General features: G+C 39.8%; 1 protein-coding gene across 2 annotated transcripts in view; it reads right to left on the reverse strand.

Annotated features, from left to right (window-relative positions):
• Window positions 1-16640, reverse strand: part of OXCT1 (3-oxoacid CoA-transferase 1) — a 146775-nt gene that overhangs the window by 21974 nt on the left and 108161 nt on the right. For both annotated transcript variants that reach the window (XM_045021473.1, XM_045021472.1), the window contains exon 14: window positions 6130-6219. In XM_045021473.1, coding sequence (XP_044877408.1) covers window positions 6130-6219 — 90 coding nt within the window. The remainder of the gene's footprint in view (window positions 1-6129; window positions 6220-16640) is intronic.

Consider the following 16640-nt stretch of genomic DNA (forward strand, 5'->3'; position numbering starts at 1 on the left):
CCCCAGAAGAAATGCACATAAGGCATTTCTTGTGCCTACAAGCCAAAATTATACATACATGCACCTGGGCCAGCCTTAGGGAAAATGACGCCCTGGGAGAGCTTGCTGCCTGCCCCCTATGACACCTTCCCTGAGGAAGAGCTCGCTCTCCGGGTGGGGCAGATCAGCGAAGTGAGCCCAGTGGCCTGTTCCCCGCCCAGGCTTCCCAAACAGCGGGCGACCACTCAGCAGGCAGAGCACCAGCAGATGGAGGGGCAGTGGCACTGCAGGTGCCGTGCTGCCGGGAGGGCGGAGAGGGGTCGTGTGTGAGCACCTGGCTCCCACCCCACAGCCCCCTTTATCCCCTCTCCCTGCCTCCCGAGTGGGCTTGACTAATAATCATTATTTAGGAGCTCAGTGCCCTTCTGCAATTTCTTGACCATGGTGCACCCCGGGACTATGGCGCCCTGGGTGGTCACCTACGTTGCTGACCCATAAGATCAGCACTGCATGCACCTAAGAATGAATAAATAAAACCCCACAATTCATAATAGCACAATTCTTGTGTTTTCATTCTCCTCAGATTTCAGCACTCCCATTGGCTAAAGCAGTATATCAGTCCCAAGAATTTTACAAAAAGAGATCTTCCTTATACTATTTTAAACAGATAAACATGGATGAGTTGTGTATGTAATGTCAGCCTGAGTTGACTGTCCTGACTTCTGGAGGTTAGGTATAAGTGTTCAGGGCCAGTATTTGCACACTCGTATAAAAGTTGAGCCTGAAGAATATGCATGTGCACATGCAAATGGATATTTGCACACACATGGGATTTTTGCTCATGCAAATGCATTTTTGCACTTTGGTTATATATTTGCACATGCAGAAACACATTATTCAGTCAACGTAGCACTGTTTTTTGAAGTTTGCATCTTAAGTTCACTGTTTCAGATAAAACATGAAACTTCTATATTTTTAAATAGGAGTCTCGTTGAACTGTTATACATGGCTGAAAAGTAATCCCTGAAGGCAGTTTTTTTTAAAAAAAAGACCCCCAACATTTAATTTACTTATCTTTCCTATTTACTGCTATACAAATTCTCTAGGGCATTCCTGATTTTTATGGATCTAGTTACAAATCCCTAACAAATGCTTTGTATAATAAAAACAGAGACGAGACCATAACTAAGTTTTGGTTTCTGCTATCCCAGAGATACAAAAGTTTGGCTATAGTTGTAGAAACAGAGATTGGAAAAAAAAAAAGACTAATTAGATTATCTGGTCTACTTCCTTAAGAGGATTCTTCTTTGAGTATCTGTACATGTGGAGCCCACTCTTGGTGAGTATACACTGGAGAGCAGAATCTTTACCAGCAGTGTCCACTGGGGCCATGCATGCATCTTGCATGCCTTTGTGTCTTCCTGTTCCTGAGGGAGGAGCGATCCCAGCTGCCACTCAGTTCCTTCTTACTGTCCATGGCAGTGAGACAGAACAACTTCAGGGTTCTCCCCAGTACTGTAGTCTCTCTATTGTTACATAGTTGTTGGTGAGGTTACTGTACTTGGTTTTTCCTAATTGTTCCAAATACATGCATTTGTTGTTAGCCCACTGGCAACATAATACTAATAATGTAGACAGAGTTAGACTTTTGTTACTTAGCTGCCTCAGAATCTGGGGCTATCAGGCCTATGGCGGAATGAAAATCTTGAGGTTTAAAAACCTGCCCACTCTGCGATACAGCAATTCCACTGAATGAGGGACAGAGTAAGTGCCTTTTTTGCCTCTGGTAGGGCCATATCTGTGCAGAGTGTGTGGTCTGTAAGTCTTTTTCAAAACACACCCTGATAGGAATGATTGGTGAGAGGGGCATTGGACTCTAGAGTCCTCTTAAGGGAAGAATGTTTTGCTTCTGTATTTAGACGTTAAAAAATCTTTTTGCTTATTAACAGTAATAGTGTTATGGTAGTTCCCTGAAGGCCCAGCCAAGACTGATACCCCATTATGCTAAGCAACATATAAACACATCCTAAGAGACTGTCCCTGTTCTGAAGAGTTTATAATCTAAGGGCTTGATTCTGCAAGTTTCTGAGTGCTCCAATCAGATCTGTACCCCCAACTGTTTTCAATTTAAACACATGAGCCGTCTCATTGACGTCAACTGAGTGTAAAGAGAAGTCTTCTCAGGCAGCCTTAAAGTATCACAAGGAAATTAATGAAGGCAAGTACTAAACCACGTCTGAGTATGACTACGCTCTATTAATGGTCTATTGCAGAGCAGTGCAGCACAGTATAAAACATTTATAACACTTTCTAAGATAAAACAAGATTTCTGTTTGCTAATACTTGATATAATTTTCACTGTGAAGCTGAAGTATTCTTTTGCACTATAAATAGCGTTTTCAAAACTACCAGTGCTTATTTTATTTCATTTGCTTGATATTTATGCACCATAATTCTCTTCACTTAAATGTGACATTAGCATAATTGTGGGGTCCTGTACAATACCAATTAGGTGGTCTCATATATAGCACTCATTAGCAAGTTTACAGATTTCAAACACTGAGCCTCTTTATTGGCTCCATGCAGTATGTACAAAATCATCTTTTTCGCCCCCCCATAAAATAACATTTCTAAGATGACAGTTATTTTAGAACAAAATCGATATGAAGTACTTTAATATGTAAGATTACTACCTTATGCAATGTACTTTTCGTTAGTTTACAAAGTGAAAGAACTCTCACAGGTAATTTCTGTATTGAGCCTGTTTTGCTGGTACAGTGAGAAAGAGCAACACTTTAATATGAGTGCCAGGAATCTATTATTTTAGAAGTCTTCCCTAGCAAAATATATAACTGAATAGACAATCCATTAAAAATGCAAGAAGAAACTTTGGATTTGGTAAATTAATATAAACTTAATTAATCCCCTAAATACATGCTGTGACACTGCGTCACATATTCTTCATAGTGATATTATTACGATATGGTTATAGCATAATTATGCAAGACAAGTCATGTGAGATGTTGTTGAAAGGTTATGATTTGCTGAATATGATTATCCTATTTGTATGCATGTATCATTTTTTGTATCTGAAGTTATAAATACTATGTATCTGTACTTCAAATGTAGTTACACCTGGGTAATGCCCACTAGACGAGACACTTTCAATCTAAATAGCTAGTTGTAAAAGGTAATGGGCCGTTAGAAAGAACAATAGTCCTTAGGAGAAGCTTATCTCCCACCCAGTGAGCCTTTCTGAGAACGCTACAGACAGCCTGTAAGGAATAGCTGCTATGACTCTAAAAGGACATGTGATCAGGCCACATGATGTTGGACTCCATCTTGGGATGTCATTATTTTTCAATAGACTGGTCTGGGAACCAAGCTTTGAAACAAAGGGTTCCCGCCATATATAAATGCTATATAAGGCAGGGAGTGATATCATCTGGGGTTTTTCACTCCCTACACAAGAAGACTCCTGGAAACACCTGAGGAACAAAGACTGAACTGGGGGAAGTGTTGGACCCCGGCTACAGGGATTTCTAGCCTGTGTATGTAACACCTGGGGATTCCAAGCTGGAAAGCAAATGCAGCTTGCCCTTAAGAATCTTCAGCTTGCTTGTATCATCTCTTAGGGTGAGAATCTGCTAATTCATATTCAATCTATCTAGTATATTAAGCTTTGTTTGTATTTTTTGTTTATTTGCTGGGTTTATTTGCTTTGTTTATTTGCTAGATAATCTGCTTTGATCTGTTTGCTGTCCCTTAGAAGCACTTAAAATCTATCTTTTGCAGTTAATAAACTTGTTTTTGTTTTAATCTAAACCAGTGAGCTTTGACTGAAGTGCTTGGGGAAAATCTCTGCTTGGTTACCACAAGTGTGTATGTTTTCTTCATATTGAGGGAGAGGCAGACCAGGTATTAAACCCATATACTGGCCAGATTTGACCAGTGCAGGACAGTACTACTCTGGGGTCCCATGCCTGGAAACTGGTAGTTAGAGAGCCTGCATGTAACTAGAGCTAGGTGTATCCCTAACTGTATGAATGCTGGTGAAAGTGTAGGCTGGAGGTCTTCACAGCTTGTCACAGCAGTAAAATGTGAGAGGGAGCCCAGGTTGGTGGGTCAGGGGGCTCAGTGATACCCAATTCCAGGTGGCACCCCTGGGGGAACCCATCACACATGCTACTAATTTAAGGTTCAACATTACAAACACTCCCAGCACAGAATGCTCATATGTGAAGTGTTCACAGGTAAAGGCAACTGGGAGAGTTTGGCCCAAATTTACACAGCTCTATTGACTTCAAGGGAGGAGCACCAATTTACACCAGCAGAAGATCTGGTTTTTTATCCCCTGTGACTTGAATAGAGATAATCATCTTAGCATATGTGCAACGTGCCTCAGGTGGCACAGGACCAGGATTCATCACCAAATTTGGTCCACTGGTTGGATCATTAGCTTCCCCAGCCAAGGCTGGGTACAGACGGGGAGTGTGATGTGAATGCTGATCCACCATTCAGCTGCTTATTTTATACTATAATGCCTTTAGAACTCGTATAATAACGCTGTAAAGCTTGCAGTTTGATACAATTTATTTTTCTTTTAATTAGTGCTTGAGGTGCCAGATTGTCAATTATCCTTTATGGAAAGAACAGAGGCAACGTGGGCAATGGCTGTAAACTTCCCCCACAATGCTTCAGCAATCTGCTTCAACCATCTTCTGAGGAACAACCCCTAGTGATGGAGTGAGCGCACCAATTCATTTCACATAGACCCCTGAACTGCTATGTGGTGATGGTGGTTTTCATTTACTACTGTCCTTCATCACGTATGAACCGGTGAAAGATTCTATACACCATTTTCCAGTGCCTTTTTGGTTTTCATTAAAACTACCATTGTTATTTTGTCATAGAGTTTAATGCCTGAAGGGTCCATCAGATCATCTAATCTGATCTCCCCCACCACCACCACCCAGCATCTGTGCACTAAATCCAACAACAGAAATTAGACCATAGTATTAGAGTCCACAGAAGACTAGACAATTATGTGCCATTGGCAGATAATAGGAGGGACTATGGTGCACCGATGCTCAAGGCCCCTGCCATGGAAGGGAAATGATTAAGTGAGATATACCCAGATAGTCCTGGCAAGTGACCTGGACTCACACGCTGCAAAGGAAGGTGAAAAACCAAGGTCACTGCCAATCTAATTTGGGAAAAATTCTTTTCTGACTGTGTGTATGATGATCAGTTAGCATCTGAGCAAGAACTAGCCAGGAAAGCACCTGAGTGAGAGAATGCTCAATGCCACCTCAGAACCTTGGCCCAGATCATCTAATGCCCCATCTCCAGCCATCCCTGCTGCTTCTGATGAAGGAGATAAAGAAAACCCTCCCAGAATACATTAGAGGAAGAGGGGGAAATCTCTTTGTTTTACCATACTTCGGTTTTTGTTTTTTCTTTCTATGTTCTACCAGCATCTACAAGTTTAGTTCAACTGTGAATTTTAAAAAGGTAGTTTTTTAGTATTTTAGCAGTTAAAAAACAACACACAACTCTTCTATGCAATCAAAGTGTCCAATCAATATTGTAATGTTTCCCACAGTGCAGGGGTTGCCATTTAGACCCCTGGATTGTTTACTCTAGAGTCTCAGCATCCATTGTTTACCAAAAATGAAAGTCTCTAACTTTGTATTTCTGATGCAACAATATAAAACAGACTGTATGAAATCATGCAGATAAGGTTTCTTTCATTGAGCTGTCACTATTAATTTGGACAGCCATTTCAATGGCAAATTTCTTTTCCTCACAGTGAAACGAATGTCCATGGAAAACTTCATTTTTCCAGTCGGCTGTAAGGTGAAGAACAAGTACCATCGACAGCGTCTGCTGTAGATCCAGCACTTTGCACAAACATTAAAATTACATAAAATCACTCAAGAATGTGTGTGATTTAAAATTACTAAATTTTTTAAGTCAAAAGATTTGTACCCAAGAAAGAAATGTGTCCTAAACACCCTTTAAGTACTTCTATTGCAACTAACAGCAACATTCTCAAGAATCTCCACAGGGAAGATAAAGGAACCTTTTGTTACAGTGCAAAATATTGGTTTAGAGCTGAACATCTAGAAGGAAGAGATAAAGCTTTACCTTGGCTGAGTGCTCCATGGTGACGACCACTTTGGTTTGTGCACTAGACACCAAGTCCATAGCACCGCCCATTCCTTTCACCATCTTACCCTAAAACGGAATTTTGAAAAGGAGAGTCAAATGCCTTGATATATTTACTACAAGAGGAATCAGTTTAAACTTAGGCGAACATTTTGCTACGCTGAGATGAAATCATTTCAGAAAGACAAGCATGCTTGCCAATTTTCTATGAAAAACCCCCCACGCCATATATCGTTATCATTGCCATCGACAGAACAGTGTTGTAAGGAAACATGCAGCCAGTTATATTCTGCTGCCCCATTCTAAGAATTGACTGCACTATCTAATGTGGTTAGGAAAAAAATCATGAATCGAACACATGGTCAATGTCATTTTTGGTGTAACTCAACTGAAGACAAAGGAGATAGGCTCCAATTCAGCGACAGACTTAAGCCAGTGGTGAGCAACCTGCGGCCCATCAGGATAAGCTGATTGCAGGCTGCAAAACATTTTGATGATGTTGACCATCCACAGGAACAGTCCCCCACAGCTCCCATTGACTGCGGTTCACCGTTCCTGGCCATTGAGAGCTGTGGGAAGTGGCGGGCCGCAGGGACGTGCTGGAAGTTTCTTTTTCTTTTGGCAGAAGAAAATTTTGTTGGCTAAAAATTAGCAACAAGAGCTGTGCTTGTGCTGATTTGAAAACCATGGGTTTAGCACCATGCCAGCTCAAGCTGCTGTCTCTATTTCACACCAGAACTCTTTGTTATGTTGTTTTGGAAATAGGTAAATAAATAAATATGGATCAATACTGATTTCTCTTTGTTCCTCAGCCATGCAATGTTTCCCACTTTTATGAAATGCATTATTCCTTTTAAAGTGTAATATAAATTCATAGGTCATAAGAGACCATTGTGATCATCTAGTCTGATCTCCAGTGACTCAGGCCACAGAACTTCCCCAAAATAATTCCTAGAGCATATCTTTTAGAAAAACAGGCAATCTTGATTTAAAAATTGTCAGTGATGGAGAATCAACCACAACCCTCGGTAAATTGTTCCAATGGTTAATTTTTCTCACTATTAAAATTTTACACCTTATTCCCAGTCTGAATTTGTCTAGCTTCACCTTCCAGCCATTTGATCATGATATACCTTCCCTGATAGATTGTAGAACCAATTATTAAAATATGTGTTCCCCATGTAGATATTTATAAACTGTAATCAAGTCACCCCTTAACCTTCTCTTTCTTGTGCTAAATACATTGAGCTCCTAGAGTTGATCATTAAAAGGCATGTTTTCTAATCCTTTAATCATTCTTACAGCTCTTCTCTGAACCCTCTCCAATTAACCAACATCCTTCTTGAATTGTGGGCACTAGAACTGGACAAAGTATTCCAGCAGTGGTCGCACCAGTGCCAAATACACTGCTACCTCGATATAACGCCAACCAATATAACATGAATTTGGATATAACACAGTAAAGCAGTGCTCCCAAGGACAGTTATATTGAGGTAGAGGTGTACAGAGGTAAAATATCCTCTTTACTACTACTCAAGATTCCTGTTTATGCATTCCAGGATCACAGTAGCTCTTTTGGTCACAGCAACATACTAGGAGTTCATTTTCAGCTGATTATCCACCATTACCTCCTAATCTTTTTCAGAGTCACTCTTTTCCAGAACAGAGTCCCTGATCCTGTAAGGATGGCCTACATTCTTTGTTCCTAAATGTATACATTTAACCACATTAAAACATACATTGTTTACTTTTGCCCAGTTAACCAACGGATCCAGATTGCTCTGAATCAGTGACCTGTCCTCTTCATTATTTATAACATCCCCAATTTGTGTGTCATTGCAAACTTTATCAGAGATGATTTTATGTTTTCTTCCAGGTCATTGACAAAAACATTAAATAGCCCAGGGCAAAGAACCAATTTGTGTAGGACCCTATTGGAAACAGACCCACTTGATTATGACTCTCCATTTGCAGTTACATTCAGTTAGCCATTGTTTAATCCATTTAATGTGTGCCATGTTAATTTCATGTTGTTCTAGCTTTTAAAAATTAAAATGTCGTGCAGTACCAAGTCAAACACCTTCCAGAAGTCTTAATATATTACGTCAACACTATTACCGTCATCAACGAAACTTGGAATCTCAAAAAAAAAAAATCAAATTAGTTTGACAGGATCTATTTTTCCATAAATCCATGCTGATTTGCATGAATTCCTTTACCCTCCTTTAGTTCTTTATTAATCGAGTCCCATATCAGCAGCTCCATTATCTTGCCCACGATCTATGTCATGCGGACGAGCCTATAATTACCAAGGCTTTACCCTTTCTAAAAATTGGCACATGAGCTTTCTTCCAGTCTTCTGGAACTTTCCCAGTGCTCCAAGACTTCTTGAAAATCAACATTAATGTTCCAGCGAGCTCCTGAACAAGCTCTTTTAGACCTCTTAGATGAAAGTAATCTGGAGCTGCTGATTTTAAAATGTCTAACTTTAGCGGCTTCTGTTTACATTGTCCTGAGATACGAGTGGAAGAAAAGATTATTACCCTCACCATATGATGAGCCTATATAATCAGTTTGTACCAAACGCTGTATTGGATATAAAGTGCTTGTGGTGTATATTTAGCTATGGTTTTCTGTGTGCTGCATCATTAAATTAAATGGCTTGTCAATCTCTGCCTACCTGTGTGCTGTAGGTAAGACTGTTGGGCAATTTGAGAGTAAGGGTCTAAAGAAGTGAGAAGAGACTGCTTTCTGTCATGAAGGTTTTATCACTGTTCTTCCTCTGATTGGCTGTTTTCTTTAATCGAAAATAAGTAATCCTTACTGAAATACATGTTTTTCTTTTTGTATATGGAAAACATAACAGTGTTATGCCAAACAACCTGGAAAGAGACATACATATGGGAAACGTTGAAATTTAAAACTTTTCCCTGATAATTCTTTCTTTTCCATTTATTTCCTGCTGTCCCATACGTCAATAAGACAATTCAGTGCATAACTATGATCCATGACATAAAGCATACAGTGTATCAGATCATACAGAAAAAAGCTTATTCCGTTACCAATTTGGCCAGCAACTTCAGTGGAAATTTCTTTACCACAGAGAAACAAATATCCATAGAAAATGGAATTTTTATGCTTTTTTTGCAAGGTGAAAACCAACTGCCAACTGTCAAAGCTTCCCCAGCTCTTTCTTCCGACATTAAATCTCTTAAAATATGTTCATTGGCCATATTAATAATTTGTATTAAATCAAAAGATTTCCATTCAAAATGTAAATAACTTACTAGCACTTGATTATGATTAGCATCGTTAGTAATTATAAGAAACATTTTGAGCCCTCTCCAAAATAAAGATTAAAAAAATAACTTGGGAGACTTTGCTTTAATGATACATTACAAAATATTTGTTTGAAACTGCAATCCTAAAAGGACTATCAACATTTACCTTGGGTGAGCGCCTCTCTGTCAGCCACTCAGATTTGTGCACTGGACACTAATTGAGAGCACTACCCAAACTTTCCCCTGGAAACCCAGAAATACAGAGTTCTGCAGAGACTGAATTGTCTTCTCAGCAACCTTGCACAGACTCTTATCTAGGGCATGGTGTAGGGCAGGGGTCGGCAACCTTTCAGAAGTGGTGTGCCGAGTCTTCATTTATTCACTCTAATTTAAGGTTTCGCGTGCCAGTAATACATTTTAACATTTTTAGAAGGTCTCTTTCTATAAGTCTATAATATATAACTAACCTATTGTTGTATGTACAGTAAATAAGGTTTTTTTAATGTTTAAGAAGCTTCATTTAACATTAAATTAAAATGCAGAGTCCCCGGACCAATGGCCAGGACCCAGGCAGTGTGAGTGCCACTGAAAATCAGCTTGCGTGCTGCCTTCGGCACACGTGCCATAGGTTGCCTACCCCTGGTGTAGGGATAGCTAAAGATGTGGCATTGTTTCCTCATTAACCCTGCAAAACTTTCCTGGTTGAGTTATCATGGATTATGCCAACCTAGTCATTAACATGTCCCCCTTATAGGGGCCCTGGGTGGTTTTGCTTCCTTTAGTTATCTGGAGAGCCATGTAGACTAGGACTCAGTGAGAAAGGATGCTGATGGTGCACTATGGCAAGTCTGCAGCTGAAGATATTCTCCTCTATGGCCCGGCAAGAGGTAATTGCATCCCTCCAGGTATATGGAGGGAATGTAAGTTGAGCACAGGGGCTTTTGGCCCCTTGCATCAAGTCTTTGCTGCTAATGGGATGCTTTATTTTATTGATGGTGCAACTGGGGATTTCTTTTCTTCCCTTCATTCACCAGTTTAAGGGCCTGATCCTGCAAGGCACTTAAAAGCATGTGCTAACTTCAAGCTCTTGAGCACCTTAATGTTTAAATTGCATTTTGAGACACGTATGTCGCCTAAGGACCATATACTGCCCTCCATCCATGTGCAGAACTACTATTGATTGGCTTTTCCCCACACATTAGTCATGTGGGGAGGGGAGGAGCAGATGTATTCTAAAGAGGCTGAATAGAAACTGGTTGAAAAAACATCATGCAACTATTTGAAGTTGTTGTGTGCTCAACAAGGGTAATAACTTCATATTACTAAATTGAACATCGCTACTTGAGCCAGAAAAATGTTGCTGCCAATAGGAGTGGAGAAATCAGGTTGTGAATTTCCTCTCAGTGGTCCCTACTAGTGTCAGATGGCGTCATGCCAGTCTGTATGTGCAAAGTAGGGTTAAGGGCTCCCAAAAACATGATTTCTTAGAAAGTCACTTTTGTTCCTTTATGCTGAAAACGAGCCCTCAGACCAAAGACAAATGAGCAAATCGTGGTCTGTTCTAAGTGAAAACAGAGCTCTAGGTCCCCAGTTATACCTCCTACTATCACTGCACATTTACAAGGGATTTCTGTTACTTTTAAAGCTCAACGCTAGATTTAATTGCAGTCAACATATACCAGATTGTTCCTTAAATGATTTGAGTGCCTTGTGCGCAAAATGAAGCCTGTCTTAAAAATAAATATTTACTCTTCCTGGAAACTGCCTGCAACAGCAACCAACAGTTACATGAAATTTCTGCTAAAAGCTAATTAGGGCTGATAGCAGTGGGCATGGAAGGAGGCATTGGGTTGAGAGGCAGAACTACACTGTTTCACTTAACAGAAGTTAGAGTGTTAATTTCTATCTAATTTTCTCTTAAATAGGATAAAATGCAGTACGTACAATAGGTCACTCTCTGAAACTTGATTAAACACTCTTAATAGAAATGTTGTAATTAAATAACCTGCAGTAAGTAGAGAGACCAATTGCTTTAGTCAACTCCTTGGAAAAAATAAAATTATTTTAAAATTGGCAACTGATAGAAATACACCCTAAAGTTTATTATAAATCCCCCCCCCCCAACACACACACACACACACACACACACACACACACACCCCTACAAGCTTGTAAGGATTCAGGGTTTGTATTTTTTCGGGTGCTGTTTTTCTTTAAATGAGCATTGTAAGCTTCTAAGTACATTAATGGAACTTGTTTGGGAATCCAGAGGAAAGATTTATTTTAGTGCACTGGTTCAAATTCTCCCGAACACCATGCATTATAGGAACAACACTATCAATCAGAGTTGAGATTAGGAGGCAAGTTTTTCAAATCAGCTCTGCGCCTTCCCTAAACTAGGAATATTTACAAAAGTTGGGGTAGGAAGAGGCTTACTGTTGCTTTCCTTCTCCTTTGTGCCAGTATAACTGCTACAAAAAGTGCACAGGGATGGAATGAATTCTCCCTCCCTCCTGCCACCTTTTCAGCAGTTCAGGCTGAATTGAAAGATAATTTGGGAAGTCACGGACACTGTACGCATATTGTAAAGATGCCCTGCATTTTTTGCTCCCTCTGAGGTTCATGGTGGCTTGCACCTACCCAAAGAGGCTTTCTAAGAACACCCACATGGTGCAGAGCAGAATCCTGTGCCAGTCATAGGAATAAAGACTACTCCAGAGGGCTCCAATGGAAAGACCTGGGGTATAGGGGTTATTAAGCAAATGAAGGAACAGCTCTAATAATTCCCTGTGTGATCAAGAAATGAGGGTTTAACTGAACACACACCACAAGAGGAAACTGAGACCAATTCCTTAGTCCATGCTCACTGCTAGTCATATGCCTCAGGTTTAAGCACATTGTAAGTAGTTTATCACCATAGGTGCTGGAACTAGGAGCGCTGGGCATGCAGCAGCATCCCCTGGTTTTGGTTTGAAGTGGTTTCCATTATTTACAGGGTTTACAGTTTAATTTAATGGCTTTCAGCACCCCTCATATAAAAATTGTTCCAGCACCTCTGCTTATCACATCAGTCAGCAGGACACTATGAGGATATATTAATCGATATGAGTCTGCCTTTCCTTCATCAACTAGTGATGAGAAACCATATGCTTCACTCCATAAATTAATAAAAGGGTTACTTCAGAAACTCTTGCACGCAGTTATGAATGCTGTTACTTTGAAGCTGTATCAGCTAAATCACAATGTTCACACTATCTCCACCTATTGATGCATGTACCCATCAAATAACCAGAGTGACTGATTTAACTACTTAGTAGCATCCGCAGTTCAAGCTGACCTTTTAGGTGACTATCTGGAAGGATCTTGAACAAACAGCCTAGGATGGGGGAAAGAAATGGGAACTGGGCATTAATGCTGATTAATTTCCAAGAGTCAGATGCTTCCTTCGCCTTCATGGCGCAGAGTTAAGGAAAACCTCACAAAACCAACCAGACGGAGAGGAGTAGAGTCAGCATGACTCCCCTATCTTCCTAGCCCTACACTTGAAGGACATCCTGTTTTGGACTCAGCTGGCCTAGTGGGACATGTTGGATGGGACAGGGGAGGGGCAGATATGGGAATCAGTTGCTATTTCCAGCCTCCTTGCTAAGAAAAAGGGTTAGATCTTGCAGAAAATCGTGAATGAGGGTAACGGTGATTGGACTAACATAACTCCACATGGTGCTATCTCTGCCGGGAGGCTCAGGGCCACAAGGAATGGGGCTTGTGGCGCACTCAAAAGGTGAACTTGAAACCTGTGCGGAGAGTTTTCTGCTCTGCCTGTCTATTCAGTGAGCCTCAGTGGTCCTCGTGGATCACCAACCTACATTAGCCCTGGAGGTCCCTACGTCCTCCATAAGGCTGTTATCACCACTCGTGTATGTGAAGGATTCAAGTGAGATGCATAGCATGCGTCAAGAGATTATCTGAGCCGCATACAACAAGGAATAATAAGAAAATATAATCTGCATTACATGTTTTTATAGGATTTGAAAAAAAAAAATCAGTATATCAGCAAACCCCAGGGAAGCCCTGAATTACAATTATAAAGAAAAGATCTCCGAGAATCCAGAATGTTTTGTAAAGAAAATAATTATGTGCCTATATAAATAGTGTAAGTATAACATTGCACATCAATATACTCTGTTCACAAGGGAAACTATGCTTACAGTACCTTAATTCCGAAAAAGAAAATCACGCTTCTTCCAGTATTTTATTTTCCATTTCTCCAATGGAGCAAAGATTTTACTGGATAGAGCTTGAAGATGAATTGCTCTAGAATATACTTGCTCTGTCATTTTTTTTTCAGTGACTGCAGGGCCTCAAATGGCACAATTACAGAATTATTGTAATTATATTGCCATCTCTGACAGCTAGATTAGATTTTACTCAGAGAGACTAACTGAAGGAACATTAGCAAGGAATACAAGGAAGTCATTAATGGTATTTTTGTGGCAGTTGAGTGGGTGAAAGAAATAACGCAGAAGAAGCAAACAGTTAAAGTCCTTGAATGCAATAATTGCGTATGTACCTGCTATTAGATATACACATGGCAAAGATTTTTTTAAAAACTATGTCTAAATTGAATTTCTAGATACATATTTAGCCATTAAATAGGTGGCCTGATTTTCAAAAATGCTAAATACCGTTTCCCATTGAACTTCCACAACAAAACATAGAATTAAAAGACCATGGATATAATTTTCAAAAGAGCCTTTCAATGGGATTTAGACACTTCTGAAAATGGGATTTAGGCTCCTAAGTAATTTATGAACTTTTGAAAATTTCACCAAATATCTTTTTCCTAAAATTTAGTATGCTTAAAAATGACTGTGCTGGGGATGTTAAATATTTATTTTCTATAACAGAGAAGTAATTTAAAATATGACATATGCCTAAGGGAAAGTTAGTCAATGTTTATGAAGTTATTTTTCCATAAAACTAATTCAAAATGACTGTTGGCACTGAATTAAAACCACAAAGTGAAATTCAAATGAATGCACTGAAAGTGCATCTCAAGAGCTACAGTACTTGTCTTAAACCAATCTCTTAAAGCTGTGCAGCACTCAAATGCACGCACTCTATGAAGATGTAAATTACTATGATAGGGCTAGAGAGTGTCAAGTTAAGCTTTCCATTTAGCTGTACATGGCCCCACCAAAATGTAGTGCATGTTGTGCAGTGATTATTAAATATTAATTCCAAGAACTGCATACATAACATCCATGCTCACCCAGTGATTATGGCTCCACAGTTAAGGTTGCAAGTGCCATTCCATTTTAGAACTAACCCAGGGATCAAGGATTTTTTGACTTATCTTCTGGTCTTTGAAATAGGCAGTGAATATTTTTAGTCTGAAAAAGCTGCTCATTGTAGGAAGCTGTGCAAGTCAGATTTCTCATTTCCCCCAATAAAAAAGGTCTAGGAGAGCACCCATAACTATCCCGATTATGAGCCCTATACTCCCCCTACGCTATGAGGTGTGGAGAGGAGCAAATCAAAATAAAATAGGACAGAAAAGCCTCACATGCAATGGAAGGAGAAATGGAGCTAACACAACATCCTCTACTCTTCCTTTCGCCCTACAGTAGCCACTTTATGGCAGTAATTATGTGCTACAAGGGGTCTGCAGGATTTCCAGGTGTGTATTTGTCGGGAGTGAGGCAGGTGGAACTAGAAAGCTGATCTATATTACATGCTTCACTTAGAAAGCAGATGTCTGCAAGTAAGTTAATGCCATTGCTTATCATTTAAATAATGTTATCACTTGGAAGCTGTAGAACTCAGATAAGCATGAGAATCCAGGTAACTGCAGGTTCCCCAGTCTTGAGTTAACAGATCTACTCCCACCATATTTTCAACTACATGCCTAATTTGTTTCCATGCAATCTGGGGTAGCTGCTCAAAATGCACTTGGAATTAGCAGCACAGCTCCCATGAACATTCAGAGATGTACAAATCCAATAAACTTAATTAGCCTGAATATTTTCTGTTTATATGGCACTTAGTTGCTTAATTTGCAGCAGTAGGTAATCATTCCATTACCTACAATAATGATGAAAAAAGAAGTATGCTTCTCATAGAACGTCTTGCATCTTAATGTATAATTTGGAAGCAAGAAATAAATGTGCAATGTTTGATATTCACAGATGGTGGTGGTGAAGATCGGTATAACTATATCACTCAGAAGTGTGGATTTTTCACACCCCTGAGCGATGTAGCTATGCCAACATAGGTCCGTATTTTAGACCTGGCCTAAGTAACTGTATTATGACTTTTCTTGTATGCTGGTAGTGGTTTGGACACTGACTGAAAATGAAGTCAGTTCCTGCTCTGAAGGCTTACAATCTAAGCTCCTCATCCTACAAAGATCTGAGCAGTCCTGGTAAAGGCAGTGAGACTACATACATGCTTAAAAGTGAAGCATGTGCATAAGTCATTTCACGGTCAGGACCTAAGAGACAAACATGGAGAAACTACAACATACTGGGAAAGCCAAAGGAGGGATTTTCCCTTTATATTAATTTTTTTCTATTGTTTACTATTAGTGTATCAGCTCACTCAAGGACTCATCCAAAGCCCACTGAAATAAATCGGAGTCTCTCCACTGACTTGAGTTAGCTTTGGGTCAGGTGCAAACGCAACAGCTATGTTGTTTTTCTAATGCACTGAAGACCGGATTTTCAACTGGTCTCAAAAAAGGATCCTCACTGAAAGCTGTTCACAAATGTCATTTAAGACTGGGTGAAAAATTACCACTTAATGTATAGCATTATTCCTAATGTCCTAGGTTATACTGACCTCTACAGATAGCAAATTAAAATAAAATGTTATTAAATTGGAACTGGCCTTCTTCCTAGCTTCCCTGCAAAGTTAATCTTTGGTAAGGGTCAGTATTTTTGTACTCTGGTTTTCTTTTCATTAGATGGATTTCATTATTAACCCTTTCATCCTGTCATTCCTGAGGCTGCTCCAAGTTAGATCTGGGATTCGATGTACAGCATTAAAATTTTAGGCTGATATTTCTAAAATTCCAAGCCAATTTTTTCCAAGCGTGACTCATTTTTAGGTGCCTTAGCTGTTGAGTGCCCAACTTGAGACCCCATAGACAGGCCTGATTTTCAAAATGTGCACTCAGCTTTCTGAAAATCAGGCTCCTTTCAGGTGCCT

This window comes from Mauremys mutica, chromosome 6 (assembly GCF_020497125.1).
Source record: "Mauremys mutica isolate MM-2020 ecotype Southern chromosome 6, ASM2049712v1, whole genome shotgun sequence".
Taxonomy (NCBI): domain Eukaryota; kingdom Metazoa; phylum Chordata; order Testudines; family Geoemydidae; genus Mauremys; species Mauremys mutica.